Source organism: Ceraceosorus guamensis, assembly GCF_003144195.1.
Source record: "Ceraceosorus guamensis strain MCA 4658 unplaced genomic scaffold IE81scaffold_30, whole genome shotgun sequence".
In the NCBI taxonomy this organism is placed as follows: Eukaryota; Fungi; Basidiomycota; class Exobasidiomycetes; order Ceraceosorales; family Ceraceosoraceae; genus Ceraceosorus; species Ceraceosorus guamensis.
The window spans coordinates 120,984-137,218 of NW_020290025.1; the positions used below are offsets into that span (position 1 = coordinate 120,984).

General features: G+C 55.9%; 5 protein-coding genes across 5 annotated transcripts; 3 read left to right on the plus strand and 2 right to left on the minus strand.

Moving 5' to 3' along the window:
* The first annotated feature begins 1,646 nt into the window (after positions 1-1,646).
* IE81DRAFT_134927 (hypothetical protein) lies at positions 1,647-2,283 on the plus strand. Its single transcript, XM_025510296.1, has one exon. The coding sequence runs from the start codon at positions 1,837-1,839 to the stop codon at positions 2,167-2,169; it is 333 nt and encodes a 110-aa protein (XP_025369544.1). The 5' UTR covers positions 1,647-1,836; the 3' UTR covers positions 2,170-2,283.
* Positions 2,284-3,746: 1,463 nt separating this feature from the next.
* On the plus strand, positions 3,747-7,450 carry IE81DRAFT_347486 (hypothetical protein; the record flags this gene model as incomplete). The annotated part of the gene is made up of 4 exons (XM_025516155.1): positions 3,747-4,098; positions 4,175-5,746; positions 5,822-6,562; positions 6,630-7,450. The coding sequence occupies 4 exons, from the start codon at positions 3,747-3,749 to the stop codon at positions 7,448-7,450; spliced, it is 3,486 nt and encodes a 1,161-aa protein (XP_025369545.1).
* A 1,092-nt stretch (positions 7,451-8,542) lies between these two features.
* IE81DRAFT_341438 (hypothetical protein) lies at positions 8,543-12,911 on the minus strand. Its single transcript, XM_025515654.1, has 4 exons — positions 11,097-12,911; positions 10,887-11,032; positions 8,941-10,817; positions 8,543-8,865 (listed from the first exon to the last, which is right to left on the minus strand). Exons 1-4 carry the CDS (start codon positions 12,519-12,521, stop codon positions 8,573-8,575), a joined length of 3,741 nt encoding a protein of 1,246 aa, XP_025369546.1. The 5' UTR covers positions 12,522-12,911; the 3' UTR covers positions 8,543-8,572.
* A 415-nt stretch (positions 12,912-13,326) lies between these two features.
* Positions 13,327-14,228, plus strand: IE81DRAFT_135105 (hypothetical protein). Its single transcript, XM_025510298.1, has 2 exons — positions 13,327-13,622; positions 13,871-14,228. The coding sequence occupies exons 1-2, from the start codon at positions 13,488-13,490 to the stop codon at positions 14,141-14,143; spliced, it is 408 nt and encodes a 135-aa protein (XP_025369547.1). The 5' UTR covers positions 13,327-13,487; the 3' UTR covers positions 14,144-14,228.
* A 611-nt stretch (positions 14,229-14,839) lies between these two features.
* On the minus strand, positions 14,840-15,928 carry IE81DRAFT_290361 (putative small G-protein Ras2; the record flags this gene model as incomplete). The annotated part of the gene is made up of 6 exons (XM_025511847.1): positions 14,840-14,912; positions 14,976-15,088; positions 15,161-15,357; positions 15,439-15,532; positions 15,620-15,643; positions 15,842-15,928. The coding sequence occupies 6 exons, from the start codon at positions 15,926-15,928 to the stop codon at positions 14,840-14,842; spliced, it is 588 nt and encodes a 195-aa protein (XP_025369548.1).
* Between the last annotated feature and the right edge of the window lie 307 nt (positions 15,929-16,235).

Consider the following 16,235-nt stretch of genomic DNA (forward strand, 5'->3'; position numbering starts at 1 on the left):
CCGATATCAAGCCACAGGCAGAGCTGCGAGGTCACCTTCACTTGCATCCGTCGACAGCCTTGCTGGAGCGACCGTGCAAGGCTATTATTGTCAAGAATCGACTTTGGGCGGTGGCAGGGTCCTCTCTGCTGCCCCGCCACGACGGACACCCTAGCTTGCATTCGATGCCCATCTCCCCGTTCGCATTATGCTGCGAGACACGCGTGAGAAAATCTGAGGCTCACGACATGATGGATGCTATACCAGTGACTGATGTTGACAGTTTTGCATTCAAAATCGATTACTCCATTCTTGTGCTGCTGCTTCGAAGGGATCGGTACCTGGCGTGCTAAGAGCAAGGTGCATGCATGACCGCCTCGAACAGGCCGAGACATCCAGATTTTGTGATTCGTATTCACGACACAATCACAATAAGATTCGTGCTCCGCGCCGACGGCGCTGCGTGAGTGCGTGATAGTGAACCCAGTGAAGAACGAAACGACTTGAGCTGTCTGTACCGGTACAGTCCTCCAGCATGCAGGCGTCTCTCTGGTAGTCGCCGAGTCTTCACACGCCACCGGGACAGTATCAGCATGCATGCAGGGGCTCGTAAGCCAGACTCTTCCCGTGGTGCAGACAGGCGGAGACTTGCTTCCCGTGTTAATTCACGATTCGTGATTTGACACTAAGAGTAAGGTGCCTCACAAGTCGCAGGCAGGGGCAGCTCATCCTAGAGACGGGTGTCACAACGCTGCAGGATCTCGATCTTTGCAACCACTTTTGCGACTCGCGATCTCTCTATAACAAAGACGTCATTTTCGTTGGGATTACACCGGTGTGGAGTGTGAGTGAATTCGTGATTTTGCCATGACACACAGCAGCTATCTCTGTGAATCAAGAGTCGTGAGTATAGCACGCGCAGCGGCGTTGCGGCGCGTTGTCAATTCAGCAATCCGGTTGAGCAGCTAGCTGATGCATGTAGGCGCTGCCGCAACGCGGAAGCAACTTTGAAAGTCCGCCCCTCGGCTAGCTGATAATGATCGAGGCGGGTTGCTCTGATGTGGCGATGTGTGGCTTATAATTGCGCTGCACAGCTAGCGCAGCCGCGCCAGCATTCACAGCAGCATTTATTCTTGATTCAGTTTGGAATTTTTTGGCGCGTGTTTCGCATCGGTGGTCTCGTTTGGCTGCGCCCTTCGAAAATGTCGGGCCGACATGCAGCTCACGACTATCACACACGTTTCATCCTTACTGATTCGACACTGCCTGAAGAAGTCACGTAGGCTTGGTTTGGCGGCAACTGCAGTCTCTTACGCAGCAGCAGTCAGCGGAAGAGTACACAGTAGTCTTGAAGCGTATGCCATCCCTTGAAAACCAAGATCGGATGCAGATAGGCCGAGCGGACCATCGTGCCTGACCAAGGCGAGAATTGCTTGGAAAGCGCTGGTAGCACAGTGCTGAGTAGCCATTCTTCATCGGATTTGGAGCCTACAAAGTTGTGATAGCGAGTCGTGAGTCTCCTGGATATGCGGTTTAAGAGCGATCGAAAGATGAGAGGGCTTCGCGTGAGGTACGACGGGTGCGCAGACGCGAGTCAACGCTACAGCAGCCGCGATTCACGTATCACATGCTCGCAATGATCACAACGATCACAATGCAGGTACACAGGTGAAACAGAGCACGACTGGCCATGTTTCGGCTGTGCGCCCGCCTTCGATCGTGGAGCGTTCGGTCATCTGCTCAAGCTAGATGCATGGTCACGAATATAGCGGTGGGCGGAGTCGACCGAGCGAGGTCTCGCGATCAGGACAGGATAGGTCAAACAGCATTGATGGGCCACGCGATTGACTGATCACGATGTACGACTCAGACTCGAGACTAAAGCATGTGCACTCGTGGTGGTTCGACCCGGGCGCGGTCGATGTGCAGAAGTGGTGTGCCTCGAAGTCAGGAGTAGGCTGCCTGGTTTTCAACTCCAAGAGTGTTCTGCGTACGGCGTTTACTAACTACCGAAAGGAACGCATGCATCCGGCTTTCCTTCATTTCGCTGGACTTCAGCCACATCTTGGAGAGAAGCTCATTCACATGTCAACGTTGATTGCAGGGCTTCCGCATTCTCCCCAGAGTCGTCGATGCCGGACGCTAGAGGCGTCAGCAACACTCATGACTCGCGGACCACCTCCTACATAGGCACTCTCGAAAATGTCGTGGATGAACTCAGGCGCTACTGAGACCTCACCTGATATTTCGAATGGTGCATCATCGCGCTGCCGCGCACGCTATATACGCTGCATACCATGCGGCCCATATGAGAAAGACATAGCATCCTCGGACTACCTGCGACGGCATTCGTGCTTGGCGGCGACGATCACTCAAGAACGCCTGAAACCGTGAAAATCAGGATGTAAGATGAGGCGATGATGCTGCTCGCATTGCCCGGCTCCGAGCGCAGCGCAGCCTCTTCCACACACTCAGCGCGCTGCAATCTCAAAATATCAGCTCGCACACGCGCGCGCGCGCACGTGAGGTGCCCTCCTCCCGCCCACCGCTATGACTTACGACTCGTTGCATAGAGCTCATCGCTCAGCAAGCAAGCAAGCTCGAACACACACATATCGCGAGGGCAGTAGGTAGTGTCTTCGAGAACGGCAAGGCCGGCAGTGCCTGGCGGAAGGGCTGTAACCGCGGACTCGCCAATGCTCTTTCCGCACCGGTAGTCGTCATCGACTGCTCCTGGGACTCCCTACTCAAAGACGCCGCTCGGAGTCTCACCAGAAACTGCCGATCAGCGAACGGGCTTCGGAGAGGACCCTGTCTTGAGGCTAGCCACTGCTGCTTGGCATTCTGAACTTACCAGGGGCGGAGGAGTCAGAGGGCGCACACCGTCCTATAGCTCGACTCGTACCTGCATGGATGCAAGGAGGCCCCGAGCGGCGGCAGGTTGCGACGCCGGGTCGTCGACGCTTGCTTTGATTTGACCGGACATCGGCCGGAACTTGCGTGCATGGCCGCTCACAAAGCTGAGCAATCGAGCGCACTCTTGCTGCTGGGCCCTTGAGCCCTTAGCCTATCTCACGAGCTATAGGCTCTGCTGTAGCCCATAGCTGAGCATGACGTGCGCAATACTTGCAGCCAGGCCTCGCCCGGTGTGAGCCAGAACAGGCAAGTCAGCGGTGCCGGCTGGGTTTCAGAGCCCCGCCTCTGTGGGCCCGTTTAGCCGTGCACGTGGGGGCAAGGGGACTGGTCCATCTCACACTCATGATAGGATGCCGCAGCATCTGACATTTGAATACAGCCTACCAGCTGCTGCTGTGTACTGTGTCCCATGTCTAGCTGCGGACCCGGGGCAGCCAGCGTCAGGCGGTCGACAGCCTGATCATCTTGCTGCGCAGCTGGATGGTGCACGGCATCGACTTGTGTACACCAAAAGTAGAAAAGAGAACGCTCTCAATCTGAATGTGAATCCCTCACCCCTCTGTCTGTGAGATAGGGGGCGTAGATCTAGCAGCGCTCCCCGTGGCAACCTGGCGCCACACGAGTCTATTCCAGAAGAGCAGCGCACCCTTGCACATCGTAGAAAGACGACCGCGCCTGTGAGCTCTCACCTCCGCATCCTCAGCCTTGGCTGCACTCGGCCACAAGCACACCACCACCGACCAACACGATTCTTCAAGTTGTTCTGACAACGGACATCATTCCCGCTTGTTGGGCTGAAGAAGGTAGCTACTGGGGTTGCAGTGGTCCTCATTCAACCCATCCTATACAGTATGAGTCAGAGCCAAGGCAGACCGCGGCAGTCCTCTCAAAGCTCAGCAGCGGACCGAGGCACCTCAAATCCTTCTGGCCAGGAACACTTCCGCGGTTACACGCCTGTCAACCGCCCGCGACATCTAGAGCCTTCAGAGAAGCTACAACTAGGCACCGCCGTTCTCAGTGCAGGCTCTGACGCCGTGCTGTTGGCAAGGCGAGCAAGAAGAAGCGAGCTGCACGCGTACCGTGCCGGCACGTCGACAATTGCGGAGGACGTCAACGATGGTACCGTGAATGCTGCGAGTGCCTCCAACGAAGAGCTCTCGATGTCCATGGGCTCTCAAGTGGATTGCAGCACATCTGATGATGGTGAGGCTCAGCGTATGCGCTCCTGTCCGTGTTCGTCGTGATCGTTCACCCCTACCGCAATGCTTTCACTTCACAGAGTCGCCTTCCGTAGCTCGTCGCAGCCGCATACAATCTCAACAACTGGACATGCTGGACATGGTCGAGAGCAGTGAGGGCGTCGACTTCTCCGAGCCTGTCATTGTCGAGGCACCGTCATCGATACCGTCTAGTCCCTCTCGCGGCAGAAGCAACAGTCACGTTCCGAGCCCGACTTCTGCTCCAGCACACCCGCGTTTCCCGAACTCTCGTCTACGTTCTGGTAGCCTGTTTCAGGAGAAAGGTGGAGAAGCAGGTCCAAGAACAGTGCAGTGGCATGACGCCGTCGCAGGAGGCAGCGACATGATTGCGGTGCCTGCACCATTTCTTCATCTGCCTTCGCTCACAACGCTCCGTCAGGTCTCCTCAGACTCGCAGCATCATCCAACACCTTTCTGCATGCCAAGTAGCGGACACGTTGCTCTTGGCTCGTCAGCGTCCAACGCTGTCCGCAGTGACGTCGCAGCCGAAAGTATCATCAAGCCTCACAAGGCTTCGAATGCATCCGCCACTGCTCGAAAGATCTCTGGAACGAGCACTCGCTCGAAGAGCACGGCAAACACTGCGAATACATCTCAAGACCTAGCAGACATGAGCTTGGATCGCTCCTGTTCGCGCAACACGCCTGATACTTCTCTCGAAAGCATTACATCCGCGCACTGGTCAATTCAGGCCTTCCTAGACGCTCAAAGCGAGGCAAGTGGATCGTCGAGGCCCCCGCACGAAGTCGCGATCGGTCAAGCCATTCTTGAGAGCAAGCTTGCTTCGCAAATCCGTTCTGGGGCAGCCGCCAAAGCTCTTCCTGGCGATTCTTTGAACACTGCAACGTCGCAGCTGAACAATGACTATGCAATTGCTACCGATCCTAAAGCGATGGTGGATCGACCTGTTCTCGGTGCTGCCGCTCGCATGCGTCCCAAGTCGCACACCGTCAGCGGCGCTGAATATTACGTCGTCAACGTAGCAGTGCCGCTCAAGGGAGTGGAGGCGCCACATCACCCGTTTACCACTTCGTTCCCGACGACAGACGCCACCCATCGTCTTGCTGCCGGCCAAGCTCGTCAGGTCCCAAGAGTGCGCTCGACGACGTCTCATGAAACGACTACATCGTCTCACCAAAGAGCTGTAGAAGAAAATTCGGCGACAAGTCGCAGCGCCTGCGAGTCGGTCCTCACATCGCACCCATCTTTTGTCGGCAAATTTTCTCCCGGCATACGTCCTGATAAAAGTCTCGCCAAAGGTCGAGGGGGTTCATTTTACACCGCCGTGCATACGACGCCTGCTGAAGAGGAAGCGATCGCAGCTGCGATTGGCGCCGGCATCTACAGATGCACCTCGCCTCTAGAGCATGTAGATGAGACTGACACGGTGCCAAGCGACCTCACGGAGTGTCAGCTCTGCGGCTGCTACTGCAGATATCTCACAACCCTGAACCCTTGCGGTCATCAAGCTTGCGCGACGTGCACCTCGAACGGCATCAATCAGGTCTCTGCTTCGCCGCCTCGTCCTCATACCTGCGCAAATTGTCTCGTACCCGTACAGGGTATCAGTCTCGCATCTAGCATAGCACATGGTGGGTCCTCCTTGTGGCGGTGCTTTATATACGAATTGATGGAAACCCTGATCTTTTCCCGTCCACTGTTGATAGGCACATCCGGCGCCGCTCCGAAGGTACCGAGTGACACCTCTGCGCTTGCGGACAGCAGCAAAATTGCTCGATCTGAACAACACAGGAATGTCAAGGTAGACTCGCCGACTGACGAAGCTAGAGTCAGGACCATATCTCGCAATCAGGAGCCGGGCAACGCAGCTGCCTATTCAACTCCTTCTCCGGAGACGACCTCTCCTCACTGGCAGCAGCTCCGCGGCACTTCTATTACACAGGCACCAGCTATTGGGGCCGTCGTCCGCATCGATAATATTCCGTGGACGGTGGCTCAAAGTGAAATTGTCGAATGGATTGCCGACATTGATGGCGTTCTTGCCGACTTCGACGTTGTTCCTCAGCCCGTGCACGTTCCTATCGAGCTTCCTACAGGCAAGACGTCAAGCTCCTGCTTCATCGAATGTCGCGATCGTGCAGCGGCCATGAAACTCATTCGAAAACGCAACAACACCAGACTGCGTGGAAGACCAGTCAGTCTCATCATGTCAACTCCTCAAGCGCTGCGCAACGAGATCTTGCCCTCTTACGCAACCTACGCAAGCGGACTTCTACCGCAGACTGGCGAAGGCCCCGTCCATTTCTCTGAATGGGAAATGTTACAACTTCGTAGCTTGCTGACCAATGGGTCACCACAGCTGAAAGGACCCGTCAAGGTGGTAGATTACGTCACTTCAATTCTGAGGCTTCTCCCTCAAAGTACGTCTCCGTACTTGGTTTCCTTGGGTGAGTCACAGCTTTACTCGTACAGCTCTGTGACGAGGCTAACGCAACTCGATGCGATTCCTGACAGTCGACAATTGTCTGCGAGACATCATTTCCGCCGTGTCAGGCACTCGGGCTGAAAATACGAGCTTGCACACCTCTTTCGCAAGGTTACTTGCACAAGTTGTAGTATGTCTTCCTCTCTTGCCGGACCAAAAGCTCAGCCTTGTGCAACGGGGAAGAGCAGCTGCACGCGAGTTTCCCGACGAAATCAGGGCTATGATAGATCGTCTTGTCCGGAAGCTAGAGACGCTCGATAGCCAGTCGCCAGCCACGTCGTCGCAAGATGCCCATATCCGTGGACCAGCCACGCCTTCTCCCAGTAATCTTGCTGAACCTTTGACTTCGAGAGCCTGGGGGCCTACTCGCGAATATCCACCAATGCCGGCGCGCAGTACCGAGAACCCGAGCATCACTCACATGGGCCTGGGAATTGCTCAAGGCGTGTTGAGCGCTCCACCGTTCTTTTCCCCAGCGGGTCCGCCCTTGGGCGAGCACGGGCTAGGTGTCCAGCATCTACCCTCGCCGCATCTTGTCTGGCAACCTCTCTACCCTTTCGCATGGCCTGCACCACCGCCTCATGGGCCCGACACTCGGAGCCCTGTGGAGCCACAAGCAGCTCTGCCGCCCTCTTTCTCCTCGCACATCACTTCAGAAGTAGTACGCACGCACATGATGGGTCTTCTTCCCGGCCTGCCCCCACAAACTTCATCGCAGCATCCCCTACTGTGTCCTCTTCCATCAGATGATCCGGTCGCGTTTGAGGCATACATCTCTAGATTGGCCAACGAGCTTTCGACACAGGCCCTGTACTCACAAGACCCCGATCAGCCACCAGCTTCAGGCTGAAGTATATACAACTCGCGCAATATGCTGCCGATAACACCAGCCCCACACACAAGGCGGCAGTCAAACTTTATCGCACATGCGAGACGTCGAAATGTGACACTATGATTGAGCGCGATGGCTGTGCGAGCTTGTGCAACTCGACGAGATCCGATGTATCTTTGTTGATAATGAGTGCTGCGAGGCTCTGGATTGTCGTTCAGCTCCACCAAACGGTTCGTCACAGAGGATGACAACCTTTTGCGACACTTTGTACCTAGCAAGCAGGCGATGCCGTCGGGTCGACTCAGCACATTTGGGTTCATTGCGGTTTTCTCTTGATCTGAGGGTCTTCCTTCATGACTTTGACCCACGAGAGTCACACGAAAGTTGCTGCGTCACATCCCCAATGCAATGCTCATCATCAGTTCATCAGGATGTATCGCTTCGCTTCGCGCACAAAGGGTCATTCACGACTCGCATTCGTATCGTCAGTCATCAATCAACCTTTATTTTGAGTTACGCGAGTGCGAGACGTTCCATCCCGTCCGATCTCCTAAATACACGTGCGCGCCGCGGGCGGCGCTCGCGTGCGTCGAGGCGATTCGAGCCCCACGAGGCACAAAATATGCAAAAAACCTACGGCATCTAGGATTCTCGCGTGGTCCCCCACCGCAAAACTGACTAGACCCTACAGGGTTTCCGCTTCTGGGATCAGACGGGACCAGGCACTTTTCCTGTGGTGTGGCCGTAGATACTAAGACTTTCATGTCACAGATATATATAGGGTTCTCACTCCCATCATCCCGTGCAGCTCGCTTTGCTCGCTGCACTCGACTTAGGAGATCGGACGGGATCCTGTGCTTTTCCCGTGGTATGGCCGTAGATATTTGGAGAGGTGTGTCACAGATATATATACCCATGTATTTTCTATCAACTCATCTGCCTTTGCCAACTTCACACGTTCAAGTGCACAGCCAGCCAAGTGAAAGTGAGGGTGTGGTGAGCTGCACATCCTTGGGCGCATGGTCTTGTGCAGCTTGCTGCGCTCAGCTGTCTGCGATGCCCCTTGCAGGACAACGGCTCGTCTCCCACATCATAAAGGGACAATATTCGGTCAGCTGAAAAATACATTGTGCAAGTAAGTTACATGGAGACGGGGCTGTCGCTGCGGCGCATATCGTAGTGCTCCGGCGAATCGCTTCTGTGACCGGCATACGTGATGGAGGAAGGGTCAGGCAACGAGGCGGGCGGTGCATCACTCGAGGCGAGCTGCTGCGGTAGAGTGCTCTCTCGTGCGCTTTCCGGCATCCCTTTCCTTCCTTCGAGATCATCGCCCTTGGCAGCCTTCAACTGCGCGACTTCGGCGCGAAGCGAATCGATTTCCGCGAGCGATTCCGACATGGTGGACGACACCGCAAAGATCTGATGCAAGAGGTCTGGGAGGGATGTGCGGATTTGAACCACGTCAGCGCATGCCATGCAACATCGCCGAGCGTCTGCTCCGCTCTCACCTTCGATCGACATCATTTCGATCCACTGTCGGACGGCGATTTCCAATCCAGGCTCCGAGCTTTCCTGAGCAGCCTGCAGGATTTCCTGCTCGTCCGCCTTGCTTATCTTTGTAGTATGTCGCGGATCGAGCGTCCGCTGGCGTCTCAAGCGATGTTCTACGCGAGCCATAGCTGGAAGATGACGGATAGCGTGTGCAATTTGCGCTCGCTGTGTGTGCATCATGGCAAAGCCGTGTTTGTGAAAGGACAAGGCGTGACGCGCAAAGTGCACAGGAAGCTCGTGAGGTGCAAGAGAGGCAGCCATCGCCTTTGGCTCGAGTGGTGCCGAAGGGCTGGAGTCTCCAATCATTTCCTTTGGCGCAGCGTCTCCATCACCGGAGTCGAATGCCTCTGCAGAGCCCAGAAACGCCGCGCTTTGGGTAGGTATCATGGACATGGAACGTCTCGGTGACTCCATGCGCCATGTCGAATCTCGAGTCAAAGCGCGCCTCAAGAAGCCTCCGCCTCTGTACCTACTCGGAGAAGCCTGGACCAAGTCAGAATTGAGGGTCGTTCGTGTTGCGACTGGCGTCAAGGCCTCCATTCCAACACTTTCTGTGGTAGTTGCGTTGTCTGCGGGGTTTTTGTAAGCAGACTCGTCGATGCTCATCTTCTTCTCGAGCGTGAGGGCTTGAGCATCTTTCTCCGCAGCGGCCGCCAAAGGGCTGTCGGGTACAGCCGTCTTCACGTCCCCGACACCACGCGTCGCTGTTCCGCCCTCTGCACACGCCTGATTCGCATCTGCGGGCTTGCTTCCGCGAAGATGAAGCGAGCTGCGAATGGCTGCCGAGATTCGCGCTCCAGCACGACGAGTCTTCCGCTTGCCGCTATTTTTAGCAGCCATGCTAGCCCAGGCATCGGACATGACGGCAAACAAGATGGACAGCACTCCGACTCCGAGCAAACTCCAGCAGATGAAGAACGCTTTGCCTGCCGGCGTGCTGACAGAGAAATCTCCGTAGCCCACGGTCGAAGCAGCGACGAGGGCAAAGTACAGCGCTTGGAAAAAAGTGAAGCCTTCCGTGGCGGAGAAGACTGCGGCTCCAACAAGCCAGAAAGCCAGAAAGAGCAGAAAACTGCCAGCGAGCTTCAGCCAAAATTGGCGCTGCTCCGATGCGTCGAGTTGCTGACGAAAAGATTTCCAAGTTTCGTCCAGCACTTGCCTCTGCGTGGTCAGCGCAGCTTCCATTTGGGCCATCTCTTGTGCCAAGCTGCTGAGTGCCGGCGCTGGCGCAGGCGCAGGCGCAGGCGCAGGCGACGGCTCGGCCATCACTACTCCACCATCGTCTCCGTCCACTCGTCTCACATCTGTCGAGGCTCCACACGCAACCGGGACCGTCGGCGAGCTCTCTTCCCTTGTCTCGATACCCTGCAACGGCGTGACACTAGATGGCGGAGAAGCTCGGACTGCGTCGTGCTTGGCTGCTTCCAAGTTGCTTCCAATTCGGCCATGCTTTGCGCCGATGGAGAAACTACGGTGTGGGCTTCCGCCACCGCCACGCAACCATTCTGACACGTCCCGAATTCGGGCAATCTGGGTGGGCGATCGCTCTGGGTCTTCTGCGCCCGGGGAGCAATCCAAGTATTCGTGCGTGCCAGTCGGGCCCAAGCTTTGTGCAGTAGCGAGTTCTGCCACTCCGTTGCGAAGGTGCTTCAGACTCGCGTCCTCCGGAGGCAGGGCGTCGGCGCCGTTGTTTGCTTTGCTGGCGCTGCCTGCCACGGCGGCTCCGCCCCTTCCGAAGCTCTTGCGAACGGCTCGAGTGAGTCTTCGATTATGTCTGCGAGCTTCAGATCGCTCCTTGAGCCGCTGTCTGAACAGGGCTCGTCGTTTCTTGTAGCTATTTTGGGTGCCCAAAAGTGAGCGAAGCTGTTGACAGCATACAAAGACGCAAGTTGACGGCACCCACCTCAGCTCAAACTCCTCTAAGATCGACTCGCGTGCTGTTGCAATCACGAGACCTAGCAGGACTATTCCAGGAGGCATCAAAAAGAGGAACAGGATTCTCATAGCGACGTCATTGGGTGCAATGTCGCCAAAACCAATGGAGAGGAACTGTTGCGGCAGACGGCACGTGTCAGCAAAAGGTCAAGCTACGAATCCTGTGGGGCAGACTGACAGTGACGACGGTAAAGTAGACGCTGTCCAGGAAGTTGAGGCTTGGCGAGTGCAAGAGTGCAAAGATCAGTGCGGAGAGGGAAAGATATACCAAAAAGGACATGATGACGAGGACGAGCTTGGTTTGTTTGGGCGTGAGGCCGCTTCCTGCATGTTGAAACCTCTTGGTGGATGCAAAGTCCCAAATGAGGCTGACTGTGCAGAGCATAGAGACCGCAGTAGCGGCAGCAGTCATCCAGTAGGACTCCGAGTACGTAAAACCATCGTCGACGGCATGCACCACGCCAAAGATGATGAGCGCCACACAATTGACAATATCGTGCAAACAAAAGCCTAGAATAGCGATGAGGGTTGATGTTCGAGGAGACAGCCTCTCGGTGAAGCGCGCAATGATGCAAAAGTTGGCTACCACGGCGCAGGCAAGAGAGATGGCGAGTCCCACGTCCAGAATGATTGGATTGTTGCGATAGGCGATGGGTCTGTTGTCCGGACCGGTGCGAACATACCATCGAGAAGTGATGCCTGGAATCTCGAGCATGATGCTGAAAGGCGCAATGGTTCCGCTGACCACTGGTGTTCTACGATAGATTCGAACTTGACGAGCTTCCTTCTCCATCTCTTCATCCGAAGACAGCTCCGCTTCTGCTTCCGCCTCCTCTTTGGCGCGATGCCGTCGGAGCACGCGCAAGGGAGCGAAGCGCCCACGATAGTCTCGACCCGCACCCGACGTTCCCTCCGTGTCGGCATCGGTTGCGGTTGTTGCAGTCATTATGGAGCTCGCGTCCCATTCATCACCATCTTCTGTCTGCCGCGTCGAGCCTGATGCCTGATCGGGCCAAATGGCAGTGCTTTGTTCCTGTCTAGCCAATCGCTGAGCTTTGGGCTCGTCGGGTCTGAAGCTGACGGCGCGCGCCATGGGCACACCGCTTGAAGGCTTGCCGCTAGAAGAAGGGGATGCGAGAGCCAGAGTGGGCTTCGCAAAGTCCTTGACAACGACAGGAGCTGGAACGTGACCTCGCCTCTTCCGAATCGACTGTCCGGACACGTGGGTTGCATGCGCCGACTCCTCAGGGTTGAGCGGAGCGGCAGAGTGTTCGTTAGAGGATGGCTGGCCTTGCACTGGCATCGCATCTTCGTCTACGCTTTCTTCGAAGCTCTCTTGCGCATCCTCGGCGCTAGCTTCAGCTTCTTCCTCGTCCTCCTCGCTTCTGCTGACTGGATGAAGTCTCCGCACCAGGCGATCTTCATTGCTTTCGTCGCTTTCCCCATCAGCTTCCTGTTGGCCTTCGATATCTCCCGTCTTCCTAGGCTTACCATTTCGTCGAGCTGAAGAAGAGGAAGAGTCCGGATGAGATCCGCGGCGATGTAGACGATCAGACGTGACGCTGCTACGACGGGAAGCCGCTTCGCTTCGATCGCCCTTCATGGCGGCTGCGCAAGCGACTCGCAATTCCTTCCCAAGACCTGTGGTTTGCTAGTGCTATCTGCTGCCAAGCTCGATGATCATTGTGCTGTCTGGACGTAGCAGTGCGGTGGATCAGCCCAAGAGATGGTCGCACCTGATGCGATCCGCACTCTTCGAGCCAGGCACGCGATCGGTGTGCCGAGAATGGGGCTGAAACAAGCTACGTTTCGGGTCGCAAAGAGAATTCCACTGAGATCGAGTGGGCTGTATTTGTCCGCGGATGTGGATCGTCGTAGAGAGCTGGAAACATGTAGTCGTTCGAAAAGTATGAGACAAGACACCGACTGTCAACATTCACCGTGTTATGATTGATTGCGAGTAAGAACCGTGTCGCATAATCGGGGCAGCGGGAGTCGTGAGTGTTCACGAAGATGTGCAGCAGCGATGCGAGCGAGCGCGGGTCTTGCATGCGTGTATGCATGCGTGCGTGCGAACCAATCGATTACGGAAAGCAGCCGAGGTGATCTTGTTTGAGCCTCCCTCCACACAGCAAGGATGCGATCGATGCTGCTGCTGCTGCTGCTGCTGCTGCTGCTGCTGCTGCTGCTGCTGCTGCTTAGGAATGGAGTGAGTGCACATTCTTCATTCCAAATCACGAATGCCTGCCCGCTCGAGACGTCGCAAGGGAAGAACATAGAGACCTCGAGATGAAGACGAGGGCAGGGCAGCTAGCTTGGAAATGCCTCCCTACACCAAACGACGGGAGAAATGCGCGGTGAAGGCGTGTGCCCCTCAGCTCTCGCAGGCTGTCTGGACCCACATTGTGATTCAGTGCTGACGTGTTGCACGGCGATGACGAGCCCGGTGCGCGCTCCAAGCTACGACACACCTGCGACGTCCGCATCCCTGCGCACTGTGACTGTGACTCCTAACTCACCACTCTGACTCACGCCTGACCATGCACTTTCACCTCTCCTCTCCTCTCCGATGAACTCAAAACTCTCCAACACGTTACTCTTGACTGTACTCCTCCCCGCAATCGTCGCAACAACGTCAAGCTGCAGGCAGATTCCAGAGTCCGAGTCTAGGCCCATGCAATCACGAATCACGAATTCGCAAAAAGTGAGTCGCGTGTCTGAGTCACGAGTCAAAAGTGCAGCTATAGCTGGCAAGCGCTACAAGTCCGTGCGCGGTATGAGCAGCAGCAGCAGCAGAAGAGAAACACAAAGCTAGACCGAAATGATGCATGGACGAGAAGCGAGCGATTCAAGGTCCGCTTCTTGATTTCTCGAGGTCGTTGACGTTCGCAATGTACGGTAAGCGACTGACGCATCCTTCTCCTTCCTTCGCATTGATCACTCTGAGCGCAGCCAGCCGCGCAAGTGTCTACGCATCGTTGCGCCTATGCCCGGCGGGCGGGCTCTTTTCTGCACGCTTGTCGTCTTAGCAGAAATCAAGGCGAGCCAAGCAGCAGACGAGAACACAGATTGGTATCATTTGTGCGGGGACAGGGACGAAAATCGGCGCGTGTGAAATGGGTGGCGGATCGAGGACGGCAAAAAAGACAGCAGTTCAAGAGATGGATGGCTGGTGTAAGGAGCATTGGTAATGTCAATCAGGGAGAGGGAGGGGGCAAAGAGTAAGAATGCAGATGGGTCGAGTGAAAACAGGCGGAAAGGGAGAGTCGACTGGCAAAAGCCTCACGGCAGTTTGATGCAACAGGCGCAGACGCGCTGATGTGGAACATCGCAGATACTTTTGCGGTGTCGGCGTGCAAGAATACCGGAACGCAACAAGTCGCTTGGAGCGCATCTCACTCCATCCCAAGACGCATGTGACCTCTCCGTAAATACGAACGGGGTGGCCTTGCAGCCTGCAGAATGTCGTTGCACTTGTGTGACTCCTCCCGCGCGGCTACGTTGAGCTTCCAGATTTGCAAAAGAGCTGCCGATTGGACGTCTCGTCGCCCGCGGTCCTTGCGGCAAACGCGCATAGATCGTCGTGAATAGTGCGGCGTCTCGCTGCTGTCCGTGCTCAGACCTCTAGCACTTGATGCCGCCAGTGCCTGCACCAATGATTGCGCTCTCATTGGCCATATGTAATCCTCCGAGACAAGCAAAGTGGCCCACGCCCCTCGCTCAGGGTTCACAGCAGAGGACGATGTGCTGGCCGTGTGGCTGGCAGCGCCTTTTGTGACCCTTGGCTCCTTTGTTGCTTTTGATCTGCTCGCTCTCGCACCAGCTTCTGCGCAGGCGTCCAGTGATGCATCCGCTACTGTGGTCTGCCAGCTTCCTTTTCTTTTCGGTCCCTCCAAGAAGTCTCCCAACGCCTTCCAGCCCTCATAGAATATTGCACCGACGCTTAGGCTTGGGCTTGGAGCCCGCAGAGATGCCCTCGCGTTGTTCCCGAATGCTAGAGAAGGAGGACAACGAGCGTGAGACGATTCTCTTGTAGGCGCACCTTTGACCTACTCACTGGCGAACGACTGTGTAGTACGCCCGTTCGACATTCACGGATGTCTTTGCGCTTGATTCCACAAATTTGCAGCCCAGCCTGTTTGCGAGGGCTTGCCCCTCATCGCGTGACACCTGCCATAAGATGCATCGCAGACACGACTGAGCCATGTCTCGATACCAGCGCTACAGACAAGCGGACCTCACCTCTCTTTCTGTGACCTTATCGCACTTGTTGCCCACCAGCATGATCGGCACTGCGTGAGGCTCCTGATCCTTGACCCTTGAGATTTGATTCCTGAACCGCTCTACACGCTCGAAAGTTGCCCGTGCTGCGATCGAATACACCAACAGAAAGCCTTCGCCTTCTCTGATCCATTGATCCCTCAAAGCAGTGTACTCCTCTGCGTCAGAAATGGCATTACATCATCGCATCAGCAAGACGACACTTATCGATGCTGATGAATGCTTTCAAGGTCACGTACCTTGGCCAGCAGTATCCAGCACCTCCAGCATACAAGGCTGGTCATCAATCACTGTCTGCTTGCGATATGAGTCCTCAATTGTTGGATCGTATGTCTGTGAAACCGTTGCACAACACAGGAGGTGGCGCTGGCCCAGTCAGTGTCCGCCGGGCACAAGATGGCTCATGCGAGCGGCACGCACCTCAACAAAGTGGTTGAGGCATAGCTGAGCGGATACGGGGAGAGTGTGGAAGTCGTGGAAGTCAATTTTGAGGTCGTGGCAAGGTCAGGCAAACCTTGCGCATCACAGGACTGGGCTGGCCAGCGGCATGCGCTGGAGAAGGGCGCGAGGCCGCCATATCGACAGGCTAGCGATGCCACCCGCATGTTCCTATGCTACAGTGTGGAAGCGATCTCAACTCACTTGTATGGTCAAGGCAGTCTTTCCCACTCCTCCATCTCCCAGCACCACCAGTTTGTAGATCATCATCTTGCCGCTCGCAGCACTCATACTGGGCAACCTTATGTGTGTGCGTGTGTTTTGCGGTTACCAATAAGGCAGTCGCCGGTAATCTTGCAGGCCAAGCTTGACTTTCAAGTGCCGAAGATGCAGAACAGGAGCAAGCGGAATGTGAACTTTGATGACGCGATGAAAATGTCCAAGCAGATGTCGAAGTGCGAGACGAGATCGCTGAGTCACGAATCTTGAGTGTCCGTGCTGATCGCGGGCAAGGGAGGGTGCGAGAAGTCAGAACGTTACTCCTGTGTACTCCTGTGTGCGATGGCATGCGGGATGGCAGGACGCGAGAAGCGAGCGA